This window comes from Microtus pennsylvanicus, chromosome 3 (genome assembly GCF_037038515.1).
Source record: "Microtus pennsylvanicus isolate mMicPen1 chromosome 3, mMicPen1.hap1, whole genome shotgun sequence".
Lineage (NCBI taxonomy): Eukaryota > Metazoa > Chordata > Mammalia > Rodentia > Cricetidae > Microtus > Microtus pennsylvanicus.
Genome location: NC_134581.1, coordinates 57,508,353 through 57,528,787, shown reverse-complemented (window position 1 = coordinate 57,528,787; position 20,435 = coordinate 57,508,353). Strand labels below are relative to the sequence as shown.

Here is a 20,435-nt window from a genome sequence, read left to right as displayed (position 1 = left end):
GAGTTCAATGAGAGGAACAGAGAGATCTGGGCCAGTGGCGGGCCAGCACTCTGAAGTGTCACTAAAACCAGACAGCCGCTCCCTGGAAGGATAATGAAGCCTCCCGTGAGGTCCCTTCCATGGGGCACTGGAGAGAGCGCAAGCTGAGAACGACAGTTCCACCATGGTGGCCATTTGGACAACAAATCAATGTTTATCACGAGCCTCCTCAGCCAAGGCTGTTTCTCTAGGTCTGTTAAAAGGCCCTGGCTGGTGAAGCCTTCATTCTAGTGGAGGACGGAGGACGGGAAGGTGAAAATAAACAATGGATTTATCACAGTTGCCAATGAGATGGAGGTAACCGGTACAGGCGAGGGAACCCGAGGCCTGCACGGGCAGGCATGTGGAGGACAGAAGTGGATGCCAGGTGCCTTCCTTGGTTCCTCCCCGCTCTATCTGCTGTGTCTGGGAGCGAGAACAGTGGCGGGTGTTTCAGCAGTGTGGGTGGCAGGTCTTCCTGGGAGGCCACCTGAGTGAAGATCTGTAAGGTGAAATGACTCGTGTAGACGATGGTGGGAGAGAGGGCCAGGCATGCCCAGCCAAGGTCAGCAGGTGTTGTCATCACACCGCTAGTAACACGGAAGCCCAAACAGGCGTCTAGCCCCAGCTCAATCAGTAGCTCAGGGCAGGTGCACCCCCGTGCAGTGAATCTGAGGTTTAGGGTCCCCGCACTCCTCAACTTCCCACCTCCTTTTGCAGTTGTTTGTTTTCCTTTGTCAGGAGGATGGAGGTGGGTATGATCTGAATCTGAAGTTTCTTGGCTTTCTTTACTTTATTGAGAAGACCTAATCACATGACTCCCTATTAAACAGGGCGTTTCTGGGAGATGTAGTCTTTCCAGTATCCAGCTCCATATAATGGAGGAAGTGTGAACACTTGGTGTTTTCTTGCTTTGGCCCGGAGGTGGCTACAACAGAAACAGAACTGGAAGTAACAGGACTTGGAGTCAGTGATGTCACAGGGTAACACAGGCATGGGTGGATCTCTGTTGTCCTCCTTCCCGCCTCCCTCATCCTTGTGTATGTACCCGTGGTGTGCATGCACACATGCTCATTTACACATATGTGGGCAAATGTGCATGCCTGCGTGTGCATTTGGAGGTCAGAGGTTGGCATCAGCTGTCTTCTCTGGTAGCAAGTCACTTTATTTACCAAGGCAGGATCTCTTGATGACCTGGAGTCCTCCACTTAGGCCAGTCTAGCTAGCCAGCTTGCCCAGGGGATCCTGTCTCCTGAGGCTGGGATTATAGGCAGACTGGTTCTGGGGATCCACAGTCTGGTCTTCACACTGGGAGGCAAGTGCTTATTCACTGAGCTGCCTCTCCATTTAGCACCCCCTCCCCTTTAAGCTATAGGCTTATGTAGCCCAGGCTGATTCTTAACAGAGAATGACCGTGAATTCTTGATCTTCCTGCCTGTATCTCCTGGATGCTGCAGGCATATGCCTGCCCTTTGGCTTGCTCTGAGTGGCTTAGGAAGCTCTGAAAGTCAGGATCAACAATTCTGCATGGTGTTTTAACAGGTTTCCCTAGGTGTCGAGAGGCAGGCTGCCTTCAGGGGAGGTGACATTGGAGCCTGGTGGGATGTCACTGTAGTGGTTGGTAAGAGGCATGCTGAATATGTCCATGAGCCTGGCCTCCATCCCCGGTACTACCAACAGTAGAGAAAAAGCCCTCAAACATGGATGGGGAGAGGAAAGGAGGGAGGCAGAGTGGGGAGCCAAGCCTGCTCCCTCAGCACACTTGTTTGTGCATCGGGAAGGCACTGTCACTGAAGTAACCCAGCGGGGCAAAGAGGGCCTGGATGGGGTTGGAGTTTGTGTTTGGGCGTGTGTGGGTGTCTCTTAGACCAGGTGGCAACTGGCCTCTCAGCGTTTCCCTCATCCTCTGCAAAAGGTGGACAGCCACACTTTCTCCAGGTGGCTGCAGGATTACCTCAAGTGGCCATGAGTGGCCTGGGTCACAGGCAGTAAGAAAGGCTAGTGGCTGCTGTGGGAAGCATTGTGAAGGCCTCTGAATTCCTGCCCCTCACTCTGGGTGTCCAGATTCCTCCTCGGCTGCTCCTAGCCATGTCAGTGTTGCTGTTGGTTTGCTGCGGGGCCTATAGCTAGCTCCAGACCAGGAGAGGACTTGTTGCTGTTGGTTTGCTGCGGGGCCTATAGCTAGCTCCAGACCAGGAGAGGACTACGCCACGATCCGAGTCTTGGGATCAGGACACTTTGCTGTGGGACTTGGTGCATGCAAGTCCTGGTTTCTCATGTGACAACTAAGCTGGGGCATGGGCCTCAACACCGAGCTGCAGGAAATGCACAGGATCTTGCAGGTGCCCCTGTCAAATGGGGATGTGTATGACAGACTTGTCAAGACAGATCCGATGCAAAGCCACAGTGCTTTTATTCCCATCAGTGCTGCTGTAGGGCCTGACCCTTTACAATGAACAGTAGGGAAACGTAAGGGGGTGAGGCCAGAGGAGGTGCCATTCTTATAACCCATCACCCTCCCCCACACCCTCTGCACTCTCTCCACCTGCCTTATTCATTGTCGTCCCCCTCCCCAGGGAGGAGGGGTTCAGCAGAGGCTGGCTCTCTTGAAGGCTCCCTAGGTAGGGTAGGAGGTGAAAGCAGGAGGCTGGGCCCAGCACAGCTCTTCCCAATCAGGCAGCAGACGGAGAGGGGTCACGGCTTGTTGTGTCCTTTGGTGACTGGTCCTGGGTAGTCAGTATCCTGCTGAGGCCTCATGGGGGTCCCTGCTGGCTCCTCCTCTCTTCTAGGGCTCTGCACACCCACATGGACACCACGGTGGAGTTTCCATCATTGAACTGCACGATGAACGGGTGACCCTGTGGGGAAGAGCAGGAGGTGTGGCAGCAGTCCCCAGGCTAGGGGCCTGGTGCTGAGGATGGAGCCCAATTGGCAGAGTCCTTGCCTAGCTTAATGCAAAGCCCCGGGTTGGATCCCCAGTACCATAGAAACCAGGTGTGCTGGTGTGTGGCTGCAATCCCAGAACTTGAGAGGCAGAGGCAGGAGAATCAGGTGGTCAAGATCATTCACGGCAAGTCTGAGCTACTTAAGATCAAAAAAAAAAAAAAAAAAAAAAGACAGGTACGCATCTTAGTAGCTGTCACATCCACGATGTGTTCTAGCCTGGACCTGATTTCTCTTTTTCGGGAACCCTACGTGGTAAGGAAGGCAGGCTAGAATTGGTGCACGGTCTCAGCAGGTCACAGTGCTTGAAGGCAGCCTGGACGACCTGCTTGATCCTGGGGGCCCACATGGTGTTAGTGGAGAACTGACCCTGCAAAGCTGCCCTCTGATCAACACAGAGGAAGCCAGGAAGCATGAGACTTTCTCTAGGAAGCTCAAAGGTGCAGCTTGTCTTAACACCGCCGTGCTCTGCCTGGTCCTTTCTCAGCTCAGTTTCATGACGTAGCTACTAGGCCAGGGCCTGGCCCCTGGGTGGCCAGCTTTCCGGTCCAGTTGCTGCCCAGAGAGCAAAGGATCATCTTGTCAGAGGTGGTGTCAGTCCCTGTTAGTCTCCTCCTTTGTCTCCTGCGCCCCTGCACGTGAAGCACAGTCTGCAAATGAAGCACATACCTCGCTCCAAGAGGAGGCGTGGGCAGGAGGAGTGCTGAGGGGTCGAGGGCAGAGGGCTGGACTTTGGGAAGGGGGCAGCTTTGTTTCCATGTGGCCCATCTCCTGGTCTAACCTACTTAAACCCACAGCCAGGCCAGGCTATATTTAGCAGGCATCCTCCCCTCTGTTCTGATACACTAAGACCAACATTCCCAATCTCAGGATGTTGTCTGGAGCTTCCAGGGAGGGGGGCCAGAAGCGATCAAGGACAAGCCACAGGGCTGTCAGAGTCACAATAGGAACTAGAGACTGGAAAGCGTCATTCCAGTCACCAAGTAGCTTTCTTGACCAAACTTTGTAGCCTCCATGGAAAACGGGCCCGGGGAACTATAGTTTGTGAGCAGGGTGATGAGGGATCCCTGATGCTCACCCCAAGCCCCTGCTTCTCTGCCCCCCAGCTGCCTCTTTCCTGCTTCCCCATTTTATCTGAGCCTCTCTCGGACTCTGTCCCTGTTGTCTTACAGGGCTTTAAGCTACTTTCCAGTTTACCTAGCTGTGACTTGTGGCCCTGGGAACGTGCTAAGCATCTCAGTGGCCAGCAATAACCTCAACACATCTTCTGCCCCATGGCTGGGCAGAATGTGGTTCTGCGTGTCCTGACCCCAGCATCTACCAGGATCCACGGAGAACCAGGTAGAGCATGAGGAAGGGAAGGAAGGCATACTACCCAGGCCTCTCCAGCCTCTTTGGGAGCTTGTGTCCAACTGAGGTCCCAGGGCTATGCCTAAAGCCTAGCTGGGCGCCATATTATCCCTTATGGCACTGCGGCAGGGGGTTCAGACATGAGTGTGGGACCCCAAGAAAGGGTATTGAAGTTAGGCTGGTGGGAACTGTAGGTGGCACAGGCCTGGGTGGGGTGAGACAAGAGATACTCCATTTTGTCTTCCATATGCTTTCCTGTTCACACTTGCCCAGCCCCTGCCTGCTTTCAAGACGGCTGCCTAGAGAGAGAACGCTCTTCCTGAATTCCTGTGCATGCTCTTTTCTGGACTTGGGAGAGGCGACCTTGTGCCCTTCTGAAGAACAAAGACAGAAGCTGTGCTCAGGAGGACGGGCCCCTCCCCCAAAGCCCAGGGTAACACAGTGTCATTTTCCCAGAATGCCTGGTGACTTTGGGGCCATATGCTCCATCACGGGTATCATCTGTCTGAGAACAGGCAGAGTGGAACTGCAGGAGGGGAGTGGAGGCATTCCTCCTCAGCCCAGGAAGGGCTGATGGCTGCATGGCAGGCATCACTGCATGGGTGCCCTGTGTCTAAGGTCACAGAGCTGAACCTTTCTTCCCTCTGTCTCCAGAGTCCAACCCTTGGATCACACCACACTTTCTCTTTAGATGGGGTGGAAGGCATGGCACCTGCCTGCAGGAAAGCCCTGCCTCAGAGCAGGGGGACTGATGTCATCTGCCTGCTGATGTCAGCATCCCTGGCTCTCAGAGCTCCAGGGCCCAGACCTTGAGGCCAAGGCAGAGGAACCATCAGAAACAGTGGCTAGCAGCAGCCGTAAACCCTGGCACTCCCTCCGAGGAGCTTGTCTGTCTTGTTCTCCCCCAAACACATTCCTGCTGTTTTTCCTGTGGCACACACTCTGCTCCCGGTGTCCTTGCCACCTGAGCACCTGGTCCTAACTCCAGTCTGGCCACCAGCTAGGCCAGGGCAGCAGTAGCCCCAGAACACTCCAATGAAGTGGCTCGCGTTGAAGCTCGGGCACAGCTGGGGTGAATCCTGAGCTCACCTGCAGAGCTCACCCTTGCCCACCAGCAAGGTGTCCACTAGGAGGGAGAGGACAGCCAGGATCCCGAGCACACGGGCAAGACTGCCCTAGGCCTCTTGGTCATTCTCCAAATTAACAGAGTCCAACAAGTTGCTGGAAGCCTGCCAGACAGGACTGCCCAGTAGTTGGGGTGCCTGGAGAGGGCTCTTGACTTCCCCTCACGGGGCCTCTGAGGCTCATTGGGAGTCTTTGGGCATCTTCCTGGAGGATTCTAGCGCCCCCCCCCCCCCATCTCAGCATTGAGGCCAGACTGTTCAGATCTACATGACCTCAGACCTGTGGAGCCACAGGGTGTGGGGCATGCTGGCTTCTAGAGAAGTTTCATTCTGATTCTGGTCAGGGATACTTTAATCTGTTTTAACAACTCAACTAATAAAAACAACCCGTGCTCAGCCTTGTTCAATAAAAGTACTACAATGAACACCCTGCATTATGATATTGTTCTTCTGCAGGTCTTAGGGGCAAAGGCGGTCAACTTGTTCAGTCTGGGCACCTGTTGCTGCCTTCAGATGTGCGGGCTGTGTGCTGCACTGGCTATCCGTAAACACCGGGAGCCATGATGTCCCACTCTGACTGTACCTGAGGATAAAATCATGGGAGCACATCACCAGCGCCTAGGCACGTGGCCAGCCAGGTGACATGCTGAGGTGGGGTGGCCAAGGCTGTGCTGACTGTCTCACGGCATCAGTTCTGAAGCCCTGAGCGGCTCCATCTGCACTCTGTGCTCGCCACAAGAGTTCCCCCTCGGCACTACTGTCAGTGGCCAAGTCTTGCAATAAAACTTTCCTGCTACTCCTTTAAAATATTAAACATTAATTTAATTTTGGTTATGTGCATACATGTATGTCTGTGTGTGGGTACGTGAGCATCATGAGTGCAGATACCTGTGCGGTCCAGGAGAGGGCGTCTGATGCCCTGGAGGTGGAGTTACAGGTGGCTGTGAGCTGCCTATGTTAGGGCCAGGTCTGGCAGCACAGACCTACAAACCCAGCTATTTGGGAGGTTGAGGCAGGAGGATCACAAGTTCAAAGCTTATCTGGGTTACAGAGTGAGTTCGTGGCCGGCCTGGTTAAAAAGAGGGCTGAGGATACAGCTCACTGGTAGAGTGTTTGCCTGGCAAACACACAGTCCTAGGTTAAATAACCAGCAGCACACATGTACACACCCACGCCGCACCAACACACACACCTCTGCCTTTTATATGAGCAGAAAATGCTCTCCTCTTCCCCTCCCTCCCTCGTGCCGCCCCTTCCTCCTTTCTTCTTGTAACACTGCTGAAATTATCTACTTAAAATTCAGGTTAAGAGTGCCAAAGATGTCTCACCAGTAACACCTCTTGCCCCACAAGCACCAGGGCTGACATGTTCCCCAGAAACAATGTAACAAGGCCAGACATAGTGAGCCCTTAAACCAGAGCAGATGGGGTGGGTATGGGTGGATAGGGCAGAGACAAACTTCAGGCCAGTGAGAGGCTCTGGACGGCTCCTGAGGATGACACCTGCAGGTGTTCCCTGGGCTCTACACGCCACATCTGCACACACTGTCACATGGACACTTTCAGACACACACACTTACAAACACAATTCAAATTAAAGACAGGTGCAAACACTGAGTATTGTTATGCATTTAGTGCTTCCTCAAGTTTTGCTAAGTTAAGCTAAAAATGTAGGTGATCACTTAGATACTAGAATTAGGATATAACTTCTTCCTTCCTTTTTTGAGAAAGAGTTCTTCTCTGAAGTCTTGGAACTTGCTCTGTAGACCAGGTTGGCCTCAACTCAAATCCGCCTGCCTCTGCTTCCTGAGTGCTTGCATTAAAGTCGTGTGCCACCACTGTTTGGCTAGAATGTAATTTCTACACCAATGGATAGATCACGTACTCGGCAGGCAAGGCAGTTATGCGTATGTTTTGTAAATGTGACCTGCGTGTGGGGAGCAGGCCGGAGTAGCCCCTGCGGAATACTGCAGAGAGTAACAGGCTGAGGAGTCAGCCCAGTGGTTAAGGCTTATGTCCATTTAAGACTTGGTCGGCACCATCTATTATCAAGCATCTCTTTGCATAAATGCTACATAAATTTGGAATTCTCAATTATTTATCTTCTATATTTCTTTTGTTAATAAGGACAAAAGTGATAGAAAGGACCTGTGTCAGTGGGAGTGATCTGTGCACCTAAGGGCACTGGCCGCTCTTGCAGACGACCTGAGTTTGGATCCTAGAACCCACGTCAGGTGGCTCACAACCGCCAGTACCTCCAGCGCAATTCCTCTGGCTTTCTTGCCACTTGCACTCAGGTGTCAATACCCCCTCTCCGACATGAACATAACTACTAATAGCAAAGCTAAACCTTTAAAAAAGAACAAGAAAGGCCCAAACTCAGACCTTGCATGTAACACAAAGGACTGAGAACAATCAGTTTCTGGGCGTGGTGGTGCACACCTTGAATTACTGAACTGGGGAGGCAGAGGCAGGTGAATCTCTGAGAGTTTGAGGCCTGGTTTACATACTGAGTTCTAGACCAGCCAGGGCTGCATAGTAAGACCCCATCTTGAAGAAAGAAAAGAAAACGACCAGTTATTTTCCATTTAAAACCGTACTTCCTTTCTATAAAAAAGTCTATGAAAAAAGAAGCAAACTGGTTGAAAATTCAGATCATTTTATGGCCCGGCAGCAAATAAAAATCATCAACACAATCTACTGTTAGCCTTGAGCAGTGTTTCCTAAACCACAACACAAGGAACTCGTGGTACTTAGCTATTCTGTTATTGATTCGCTGTACTTTGCAAGGTAAGGCTGAAGGAAATTAAATGTATAGAAGCCCAGCATGTGCTCTCTGCGGCTGTGAGCGGTGACCTGTGTGTTCTGAGGCAGTGTGGCTGGTCATGCGCAGGATGAAGTCTGAGGGGCACACTCTGTCCGGCTACGAGGGCTGCTTTCAGTGTGCCTGCCTCACTGTTAAGAAAGGCAGAGGGGCGACTTAGTCATCAGCACCGAGCTTTGTTCTTCCAGGAGGACCTGGATGCAGCCAAGCTCCCTGGGAAGGTGCCTGGGTTCCAGAGTCCTGGGGTTTTCGGTCATATTCGTTCTCTTTGCCCCTCTCATTTTAGAGGGTCTCATGTAGCCCAGGGGCCTCTCTATACTTACTACATGCCAAGGACACCCCTGGACTTCTGATCCAGTCTCTCTTTCCCTTGTGCTGGGATGATAGACATATGCCACTGCGCTCAGTTTTATTTATGCTGGGGATGGCCTTCAGGGCTCACGCATGCTGGGCAGGCATTCTGCCCACTGAGCTACAGCCCCACCCTCTTTAGCACACGGCTATTTAGTGCCCTCAGAAAATAACAAAGCCTCAGCAACTTGACATCCACACTCATTACTCAAGAGCAAAGGGTCAGACTGCTTCTCACAATCTATGTAGAATATTTTGCTTTTTATTTAGTGAGTCAGCTTGCTTCCAGATCTGCAGCTGCTGTGCAGTCTACGGCCGCTATGATTTAACATCCCACCTTAGTTTGCGGATCTGGAAGTTAAACTAAAATTTGAACACTTGATTTTGATCTAGTCCCTCAAGGCTTCACTCAAGCCAATTATTCTGGCTTGAAGACTTGTTTTTATTTTTGGGGTGTGTGTGTGTGTGTGTGTGTGCATGTGTGTGTGTACATGTGTGCACGTACAGAAGCCAGAAGTTGAGTTCTACCGCTCATCTTATTTTTGGGACAGGGTCTCTCACTGCAGTGGAGCTAAAGCTGACAGTGAGCCCCAGGGATCTGGTTACCTCTGCTTCCCCAGTGTTGGGTCTACTGATGCACAGGCCATGATGCACAGGCCATGATGCCCAGCTTTTGTTTGGTAGGGGTGGGATGGGGTTCAATACAGGGTTTCTCTGTGTAGCCCTGGCCATCCTGGAACTCACTCTGTTGCCTGGCTGATCCTCCCGTCTCTGCCTCCCGAGTGCTGGGACAGCTTTTGTGTGGGTGCTGGAATCTGAACGGAGGTCTTCGAGCTCATGCACAGCACTTTCTCCACAGACCTTGAAGGCTTCACTGTAACCAGTGCAGCCTCTCCCGTTTCAATCGCAAACACAGCAGAAATGGCCAAGTACAAAAAGGCCGAAGGAAGGGTAGTTCAGAAGGAAGCGCGGGGCCAGAACCAAGAGACGGCACCTATTAGCAAAACTGCACAGTGAGGATGAAACTGAAACTCGGCTCTGGAGTCAACCACCCATGGACATACGGCCCTGCACACTGTAACAGAGAACCCCGCAAGCTCATGCCAAGGACCTACGCAAAGGAATGAAAGAATAAAAAAGTAAGTCCAGAAATGCGGATATGTGGAATTTTTAAAAACAAAGGAGTGTGTGATACATTTAAAAATCTTTTAAAAAAGATTTTACTTCTATTTTACGTGCACTGGCATCTCACCTGCATGCATTTCTGTGTGAGGGCGCAGGACCCCCTGGAACTGGAGTTATACAGACAGTTGTGAGCGGCCGTGTGGGTGCTGGGAGCTGAACCCGGGTCCTCTGGAAGAGCAGTCAGCGCTTTTAACTGCTAAGTCAACTCCGATCCCTACATTTAAAATCTTAAAAATGTAATTTTTCATTTTTTCTTTTCTTTGTTTCTTCTTATTTTTATTAAGTCCTGAGTTTATGTAGGATTTGCTTTAGTTAGCTGAGTAGCTTCCTGGGGTGGAATAGCTCATTCACCAGCCACACTGAAGTAAAGACACTCTGCCAACTGAGTGCTGGAACACCAATATTAAACACAGTAAAAGATATCACTCTGCCCATGGCCTTTCTGGAACACTCTCTGGGAAGCAATGTGTGATGTCACAGGGGCAGAGAGACCTGACATCCTATAAATTCAGTAAAGACATATGGGACAAGTTGCTCTTGGCTTCCTCTGTAGTTTGGTTACCTCTAAGATTTATGTTCATGGCGGAGGGGAAGAGAAAGAAACATCTTCTGGAGTAGATCTATAACCTCATCTTGTTTTTTAATAACATTAGGGATGGCGCCCTATGACATAATCCTGGAACAACTGCAGAGGAGCTGAGAAACTCAGTGGGAAGTTTTATATTTTGGCTTCGGAGCATTTTGTGGGGGCAGGGTCAGGTAGAGTGGGCCAGGGAAAGGAGCCAGGGAGCCTCAGAGAGTGAGTGTCAGCTGGTTTAATTTTCTGTGTCAACTCTGAAAATTAGATAAACAATGACAAACCAGGCTTTTTAAATGAACTTGTCACTTCTGGTTTTCTTGATACACGGTAGCATTTTTCAAGTCCTTGTAGCCTCAAAGACAGATTTAACCCCTGAGAGGGTTACCCAAGTGTTTGAAAGGCCTCACATCTGAAAACAAAGGCTTCAGTCCAACTTCATACCCCTTAAAAGAAAACCAAATTCTCCTTGAAATCTAGATACCCTCTCACCACACTAAGGAGACTCTACCAGCAGGTGTGGGAGGGTGTGGGAGGGCGGAGAAGGCCTTGTGGGAGGGTGTGGAGGGCCTTAGCTCCCTCCTTCTCTTCCTGTCCTTGTCCTCTTGGCTCTCCAGGCCAAGTCAGCTCTTCAGCATAATCCCTCTGCTCTTACCCTCCTTTCCCAGTGTTCTAGAACACAGACACGTGCACAGGTCCCCACCTCCTCTCCCCACACGGGAGCACAGACACTGTCTCATGGTTTCTCTGCCTCTGCCTCCTGAGTGCTGGGATTAAAGGCATGCACCACCACCACCCCACCACCCAGTCACAAATTTTTATTATGGTTATTTACTTATTTGTTCACTTACTGTGTGTGTGAGCATGTGTGTACCCATGCTACATTATGTCTGTGGATATCAGTTTTCTCTGTCTACCATGTGTGTCCCAGAGACTGAACTTAGGACATTAGGCTTGGTGTTAAATGCTTTTACTCATTGAGTCAACTCGCCAGTCCCAGATTAGTGGGCCTCTCTGCCTACATTGCCTTTGCTCTAGAGGCAGTTCTTTCATGACATGGCCTAAGCACGCTTTGCAGAGACTGTTTATGGGCAGTGGCATCTGGGCAGGTGATCCTTCTGCAGAACGTCGAAAAGTCCATTCTCACAGCTATCCAGGAAGACACTAACGGCACCACCGCTCCTCTGCCCCATTTGTTTGTAAGAAAACTAGGCTCAGGCAAGTTAATTGGTTTGGCCAAGGTGTGCATGGGACTGGAAGTGGAGGGGCTCCAAATCCGTGCCTTTTGTTTTAACACAGTGAATGTAGCAGCAACACATGGCTCAAAACAGGCCAAGGGCCCTGGCCAAGGCTCCATCAGGAAGTTGTATTAGCAAGGCCTGGCTCAACACTTGAAAGGCAGAGGAAGAATGAGTTTCAGGCCAGTCTGGGATACATAAGGAGCTCCTGAGTTATATAGCTAAAAACGGACAAAGACAAAATGAATGAATGATGGGAATGAATGAATGCTAACTTCTTTTATAAGCAGAGCTTCTACACTTTGAGGTGGTGATGCTTCAAGCTCAAATCTCATTGGCTGGTGCCTATCCTCAGTTTCTTGGTTTCCTACCACTCTTGCTTGACATTCTACAACCTGTAGAAAGAACTCGCTCCCCCCCCCCAAAGTTGCAGATGCCTTGTCTGCCGTAGAAACAATGTTATTGTAGGTGCCATGAAGCGATCTGGTCCCCCTGCCTCTGCCTCATCCTTGATTCCGAGACTGTTCTGGTCACTGGGGGGAGAGCTCCTCCTCTAAAGAGCCCACACTTTCAAATCATTTCTGATGGCAGCCGATGATCTGGAGAGGGCTCCAGAGTATGTACCCATTGAAGGGGTGCTGCCCTGGCCTCCCACTGTCTAAAGCTGTATCCGGGCTGTGTGAGGAAGCAGGGAACAAGCCAGCTGTGGGTCCCAGGCCTGTTTTGTTCTGTGAACACTGTCTCCTATAAAATATAGGAACAGCCCCACACCTATGTCACAAGGAGATGGTGGGAAAGTCAGTGCAAGCTGTCCCAGGCTAAGCCTGTGGTCATGACATCAAGAGGCCTCAGTTCTGAAGCACCTATCACAGTCTTCTTCAAGGAAACTCACTACACCCAACACCCATGCAGAGTGTGGTAGACACTAGGCCAGTTTTTGACATGACTTGCTGACCTTACAGAGGTGCACAGGTAAGGGGGTCTGAGACTCTGTTTTCTAGGTACGAAGGCCCTCATCACTTGGAGGCGCAGACTTATCCTTGGAGTAACAGCCCTAAAGAACCAACTTGTTCTCCATGTGAAACAAGGCCAAGCTGACTTCTCCTGGGCTCAGCCGCCCATGTGAGAAAAGCACAAAATAGAAACAAGGCATCCAACTGTTGCACTCACCAACAGCCTACAGACAAGACGGCAGCGTCCTCAGACAGCATTTCAAGTACAGTTTATTAGTGTGTGATATGAAAAGGGTATTTTTATTGCATGATATAATGCAATGGGACCTTGGGCGCTCTGTGGAAAGACCTCACACTCAGAAGTGTAATGAACCCATAGTCCCAAAAACATTATACTGTACATTAACCTATCATTAATGGCACATTAGGGCTAGGGGCATTGCACGCTTGCTGGTCAGGGCTCCATCAGGACAGTGTTGAGAAAACCACACAGTCTTCCCAGGCTTAAAACAAATAGAGAAAATAAATATTCCTGATGTCTACAGGCAGCTTTAAAGCAAGTTCAGTCCCAGCTCTGCCTTGCAATTTCAAAGCCTGCTTTTTGAAAAAAGGAGGTTAGACACTGAACAAAGAAAATGGTTGTGTTGCTGTGTACCCCAGCTAGTAGTGTGCCCCAGCTAGTGGCTACACAGCCTCAGTGCTGGCTCAGCAAGGGCCAGAGAGAGAACACCTCTGCTAGTGTGGAAACTGCCTCAAGAGGGGACACAGACCTTACAGGGTGGGAAGGGACCCTGGCAGTCCAGGAAATCAGGCTCAGAAGTGTGAAAACTGGTAGCACAGCCAAATAGAGAAACGGCAAATGATGTAAAAACAAAACAAACAAACAAACAACAACAACAAAAACAACTGTCCAACAAACATGAAAAAAACTGTTCAATCTCAAATTTAATAAAAGAAATGCCAATCAAAGAACAAATAGACAATTTGCCACTGATCAGATGGCTGTAATTTATATCAGACGAGGTAAGGAAACTGACTTTACATATCCAGCTTTAAAATGTATATAAAGTAATTGTCTTAAAATTAAATATATGTATGTATGTATATGGGCATATGCCATGGCATGGGTGAGGAGCTCAGAGGAAAGCCTGCTGGAGTTGGTTTTCTCCTTATCCCATGTGGGTCCCAGGTAGTCTGGTTTGGCAACAATCACCTTTACCCAGTCTGAGAGTCACGGTCTTAATAGTAAAAATACAGTAACAGTTAACATGTTCTAGGACAGAGTTTTGGTTAAATAAACAGCACAGCCACATCATGGAAAGCCAAGTATTCACTATGAGTGAGGATACTGAAGAAAAAGAAGAGTGAGAACTTCTACAGGATCCAGGAGGACCCAGAAGACATGAACTACCAAAGAGCAAAGGGAAGAAGGAAAAGAATCCAAGGCTGAGGACAGATGCTGGAGGTCAGCTTTGGGGATGGGCTGGGCCCCAGAAAGAGGGCAGAGCCTGGCTTCTTCTTGTGAGGGATTAACAATTTACAATCTAGTTCTGGAGTCTTACTTGGGAACCCAACCCTTCCCATCTCCTGTGCACTTTCTCTTTCTGCTGCTCCTTGATTGTTCTTTCACCAAACGTCAAGAGTGAGTTGGTCACAAGGATCCTTTCCAGCAAGGTGGAAACTCAGTCTCCACAGGACATTACACCTCCTTCTAGGTGGCCCTCTACTGACCTCCTTTCAACACCCAGGACATAGTTCCTTCTAGGTGGCCCTCCTATTGACCTCCCTTTAACAGAGATCAATCATTTATAGCCTAAAGGGATTCTTCCCAACTCACGGCTGCTTCCCAGGCACTTTCAGAATCACCCGGCAGTGACCGAGGATGGAGGACATGGAAGCTGGGCAAGGTTAGGACTCTGACTTTGGCTGAAGTGCAATCAGATTTCTTTCTGGAAACATCTGTCTCCTTAACATAAATAAGGAGAGGACCTAAGGACCAAAGACTACACACTGTTTGTATAAACAGTGTTTAGGACAGCACAGTGTTAGGCAGGAAAGTCTGGCAGCCCTTGATGTGCTGAGAGCTAAGTGGTATCCTCATCTCTCCATCTTTCCATTTTCTTGATATATCTGGGTGAGAGACTTGGCGGCAGCAAGCTGAAATGCTGGATTTTGTTTGTCCTAGGGTCTGCCAGCACACACGGTAATTAAAATGTTGATTAGTAAACAGTTTCAACATATGACAGACAATGCGGCTAAAGCCTACAGTTAGGTCAATAAGTGATTTAGACTTGCCATTTAAAAAAAATCTCATTTAAATTTTGCATACATTAATCACTACCACACTTCAAGGTTCTGATATCCACCTGACTACAATATTAAAATAAAACTTGCTGCCCCAGGGAAATCCTACTTATTCTTAATTGTTTCCAGGCTTTGATGGGCTTTTAATCTAAGATTAATTTATGCAATTTTAAATAACTCTTCTTATGATTAATAAGCTTGAAAATTAAAAGGAGTCTAAAGCAATTATAATGAGCATTTGGTCATAACCTCATTAGATGAAGGAGTGAAGGGTACAGCTTTGGAATTCTTACAAGACTACAATTTAAGGTTACTTTTAGAGAAGTCAAACACAGCCCCTGCAATTGCAAAGGCAGGTTAGCAGGGGTCAGTGTTAAAATGATGGCCAGCGAGATTAGCATAGTAATGATGTTCCCCGACAGAAGGAAAGGACACTGAGAAAAGCAGAGACAAATGGCATGCCGCCAAAAGGCTGCAGGCTTGGAGCTGCGTTTCTGGTCCTCTTGGTTAGACTTTCGAGGGATTTGGAAAGAGGTAGAAGGTTAGGATGGATTTTGCTCGATGTCCAGCCACTCCTCTGAGGATGATCAGCGGGGCATCCTGCTTTACGTTCACTCTGGAAGGTTCCTCCCAGGTGGGCTCGGTCTATCTTTCACACTACAGCATGTAGAGTGTAATGGAACACTCCGTTTCCCACACGTCCAAGGTCATCTGTACTTTGGCCAAGGTGGGCTCCTCGCTGCCCTGTTACCTCTGGACTCAGCCTGCTCCGTTTTCTCTTCATGAAATGTCTTCCCTCAACCCTTTAACAGCAATGGTGGTGACAATGACGAGTGGCCACTAATATCTAGCACTTACTGTATGTCTGGCTATGCTAAGCAAGGAACATATCTCTCTCTCTCTTTTTTTTAATTTTAGTCTCACTCAAAAGTGACACGTTGGGCTAGGGAGCCTGCACAGTTGGCAAAGTGCTTGCTGCACACGAGGATGTGCTTTCCATCCCCAGAATCCCCGGGTGTGGAGCGCACACTTGTAATCCCAACGCTGAGGAAGCAGGAGGCAGGCAGCAGGCAGAGAGATCCCTGAGGTGTTAAGCCCCAGGCTAGTGAGATACCCTGTCTCATAAAAAAACCAAATAACAAAAAATCCAAGTGCTTTGGTTAGGGTTTCTATTGCAGCGATAAAGCATCATGACCAAAGCAAGCTGGCAAGGGTAGGGTTATCTGGTTTACTCTTCCACATCCCTGTTAATCACTGAAGGAGTGGGAACAGAAACTCACACAGGGCAGGAACCTGGAGGCAGGAGCTGATGCATAGGCCATTGAGGGGAGCTGCTTACTGACTTGCTCTCATGATTTGGTCAGCCTGCTTTCTTATAGAACCCAGGACCACCAACCCAGATGTGGCCCCATCCGCAATGGGCTGGACCCTCCCACTTCAACCACTAATTAAGAAAATGCCCCAGTGGCTTGTGTACAGTCTGATCTTATGAAGGAATTTTCTCAACTAAAGTTGCCTCCTCTCTGATGACCCTAGCTTGTGTCTAACATGGACACCAAGGTTGACAGCTCCTCAGAAATGAAACCTGGGATTGAAATCTGGTCTCCACATGTATAATCATACGCACACATATGCACACACACACACACACACACACACACACACACACACACACAGTCATGCTTTGTGGACTCAGGCAGGCAGGGAAGGAGGGTAGGGGTGCAGGGATGGGGGGAGCTGCACTCTGCTGCTCCACTACTTTCTAATTTCTAAACTTAGGTTGACTTTTCTATCTGAGAGGCTGAGACAGAGCCGCACATTCTCCCTGACCACTGTGCCTCCTCGGCCCACCACCCTGACATCATACTCAAGAAGGGAGTACTCAGCTTGTCCTGTTTCTCCGAATGTCACCAATGGTGTGCCTTGGCTGATCCTGAGGACACTGACAGTTCTGATGGTCTTTCTGTACCTGGACACACACCTCACTGCTTCTCTTGGCGATTTCCTCCTACCACAGGCTCATTACAGCCCAGTGCTGATAGGAACAGACACAAAAGAGTCAGGATTCCCATCAGTGGGAGGCAACAGCACACCAGTCCCTGCCAGAGAGACCACCAAACCAGCAGAGGTTGACTGCAAATGTCCCATATATCTGTGCTTGTTGCAAGCCCAAGAAGCTCCCAACTCGAGATGCCCAGGTATCTTAGATGAGAAAATCAGAACCCAACGAGGCTGTATGAGTCAGGCCTACACATGTCAAGCAATTAACAGTTTACAATCATCCTTTCATAAACTTATGCTGGAAGTTCACAGCAAAATGTGACCCTGTGACGTGGGCATTAGCATTTCAATTGAAATTTATTATTATTGGTATTATTACTATTTTCACGACAGTTTTGCATGTAGCTCAGGCTAGCCACAACTTGCTATATAGCCTTGGGTAACTTTGACCTTCTTGATCCTCCTATCTCCATTGCCTGAGTGCTGGGATCAAAACCTAGGGCCTTGTACGTGCTGGATAGGCACTGTGCCAACTGAGTTACATGCCAGTCCCACCTCTCTCATTTTACAGGTAAAGGCACGGGCTAACTAAACAGATGGGGCTTCCCCCACTTTCCTAGGGGTAGTGCCTGTACCAGAAACCCTGATTTGGATGTCTAAACCAGGCTGCTTGTCTCACGAACAAGAGGGAGGCCACACAGATGTGACCCCACCCACTCTTTCGTTCACAAGCCTCTCAAAGCTCTTGCCACAGTTTGGCATCTACTGGATCTCACGTATCCCAAGCTGGAGCTCACTGTCACTGAGGGTGACCTATGTTCTACATCCTCTCTGTCTCTATTTAAAGTGGTGGGATTACAGGTGTGTGCCACCACACCCCGCTCTCCAGAGGTTTCCTTGTTTGTTGTGTTTGTTAACCATTTCTTTAACAGAGACTACTAAAGACCCCCCGGTGCCTTTTCTGGGACAGCTACAGGGGATGCAATGGCTGAACTCAGCACAGCATTGCCCCTGCCTTCTCTTACACCCATGCAGCTCAAGTGGCTGGCTTGGAGCTGTTTGTCCCCATGCTTCGGGAGACAAGACTAGAAGCCACATCCCAACGAAAGCTAACATGTGGCTTCTTCCACTGAGAAGTTTTGACACAAGAAAATGTCAGCTGCTTCAAGCGATGCCCCCAGGCTTGACTCTTTTGCTTGGTGGCTGGGCTCAGGAAGTGAAAACACCACACTGTCTACCGCCCACACTCGGGGCACTTTAATCTTTATCTGCACATAGTACCTGCTCAGTAAAGGTAGCTGAGTTCTGGAAGCCTCTCCCCGGGGAACCAGGTGTCCGGAAGCTAATTATTTCCATAACGGTAACTGGGATCGGGAGTGGGAACGTTGTGACCAGAGAACTAGCAGGGCGAACTCTGCTCTCAGGTTTTTTTTTTTTTTTTTGGCACAGGTTGCCAAAACCAACGAACAATAAAACCTTCAGGTGCTCTTGGCATCCCTTTAGATAACCACTTAGCAGATCTGGTTCAAGCAACTGGTCATTCAGTCTCTCTCCCTCTGCTGCGCTGTTTGTACTAGGGTTCTGGTTCTAGCAGGCCTCGGCTGTGGCTGCGCATGCGCACACCTGCTTGTGGGCTCCCTCAGCATCCTGCGGACATGGAACGGTACAGGACCATGGCAGTGATCTGGGCAAAGAGACCAGAGGCTGCGCAGGCACCGTTTTATCATCTTATACATTTCTTTGTAGAATATTTATACTTCACTTGGCTGAAACCTTCAAAACCGCGGTAACACCCCGCTGCCTACTACGAGGAGACACAGCTCTGAGGTAGGACACAGCTCAGTCCTGTGCTCCTCCCTGTGAGGGACTCCAGGCGAGTGGTGAACCTCTCTGAGGCTGCTCTATGCATTACCACCATGGAAGTAGGAGTAAGCCTTCGTATCCACATGAAGGTAAAAATGAGATAACGATGTTGGAGAACTCTCTCTCCCCTTCCTAAAAGATGTCATTGGCTTGGAATGACTTCTCTTTCAGATCTTGTTGTTATAAGCCAGGGTCTCTGTCACCGTGGCTATCTCGGACTTGTGGGCTCAAGGGAGCCTTCCATCTCTCCTCTTAAACAGCTGTGGCTGCAAACTATGCAAATAAATACACAGTTATTTCTTAGGCCGCCACACACACATTCTATCAGAATGCATCACAGTCACAAAGTTCTGTGTAATCATGACGTCATGTCTGCCAAGCTGCTCCTGAGAAAATAAGCTAAGGTAGCACCTCTGGCCAGTGTGGATATCGGAGCATGGGACTCTCCCTTAGGAGCCAAGCTGTGTTACATGGGTGTGTAGGCATGAAATACCGGCCCTGTCCTGTGGGGCCTGGTCACACGCCACTCCACTCACTGAGTCTCCCCAGATACCCAGGGCCAAGGGAAACTCTTCTTAGAACTCACTTTACCCACCAATAAATTCCTAGTACTTCAATTGGGTAGCGATTTGCTGAGTGTTGGTCTCAGGCTGGGCTAAAGATCTGAGCAGGGTGATAAATGGGTCTTATCTGTGCTCTAGGAACTGTGATCTGGTCCATGACTATCACCAGCTACAGTGGGAAGGTAACATGCTAGAGAAAGCCACCTTCTTCTCTGCAGCAGCCTAGAAGGCAGCAGGGGCTGAATGTGGGTGGCAGAGTGAGAAGCCACCATGTGACTGGGGAGTGGGCTGTGGCAGAGCACAGGGCAATGCTCCAGACACTCAGAGACTTCCAGAACCAGGCAGCTGAGGCAAGGGACAGTGTGTGTGTGTGTATGTGTGCATGCGTGTGTGTGTGCATGCACGTGTGTGTATGTGTGCATGTGTGTGTATGTGTGCATGCGTGTGTGTGTGCATGCGCGTGTGTGTATGTGTATGTGTGCATGTGTGTGTATGTGTGCATGCGTGTGTGTATGTGTGCATGTGTGTGCATGTGTGTGTATGTGTGCATGCGTGTGTGTATGTGTGCATGTGTGTGTGCATGTGTGTGCATGCGTGTGCATGCGTGTGTGTATGTGTGCATGTGTGTGTGTGTGCACGCGTGTGTGTATGTGTGCATGTGTGTGTATGTGTGCATGCGTGTGTGTGCCTGCCCCTGTCAATTCCATCATGAGGAGCTGATTTATCCTCATCTCTCCTGTGAGGCTGCAGGCTAACTGGAATCAGGACCCAGGGACCACAAGGTGCCCCCTTCCCATAGCTGGGTGGGATACCCTGCATTGAGCTGGGGCTCAGGACACAAACTTAGTGAGTGCTCACTGAAATTCTCCACAACACAGAAAGCTTCGGAACCAGCCTGTACTCTGAGTGCAGGAGGCTATAATCTCGCTGGTCCCGAAAGTCCGCCATGCTTGCCTCCGGGTGCTTAACCCACTTTTCAGGAGCCCAGCCCAGGCTCTGTAGACCTCCTGCCAGGGGGCGACACCTGCTCTGGAGAAAGACCTTTCCAGCACCTGCCAGTTTCTAGGCTTGCCAGTCTGCCTCCCGAAAGCTAGAGGGAGATCATTCCAGAGGCAAGGCTGTGGCTTAAAAAAAAATCATGT

At 49.7% G+C, this 20,435-nt stretch overlaps 2 protein-coding genes across 5 annotated transcripts in view; both read right to left on the bottom strand.

The window, feature by feature from the left end:
- Skor1 (SKI family transcriptional corepressor 1) overlaps positions 1 to 20,435 on the bottom strand; it is a 57,571-nt gene that overhangs the window by 23,597 nt on the left and 13,539 nt on the right. The window lies entirely within an intron of this gene.
- Map2k5 (mitogen-activated protein kinase kinase 5) overlaps positions 2,408 to 20,435 on the bottom strand; it is a 224,972-nt gene continuing 206,944 nt past the window's right edge. For all 4 annotated transcript variants that reach the window (XM_075965562.1, XM_075965563.1, XM_075965564.1 and 1 more), the window contains one exon: positions 2,408 to 2,876. In XM_075965562.1, the coding sequence (XP_075821677.1) occupies positions 2,772 to 2,876 (105 nt within the window). In that variant the 3' untranslated portion in view covers positions 2,408 to 2,771. The remainder of the gene's footprint in view (positions 2,877 to 20,435) is intronic.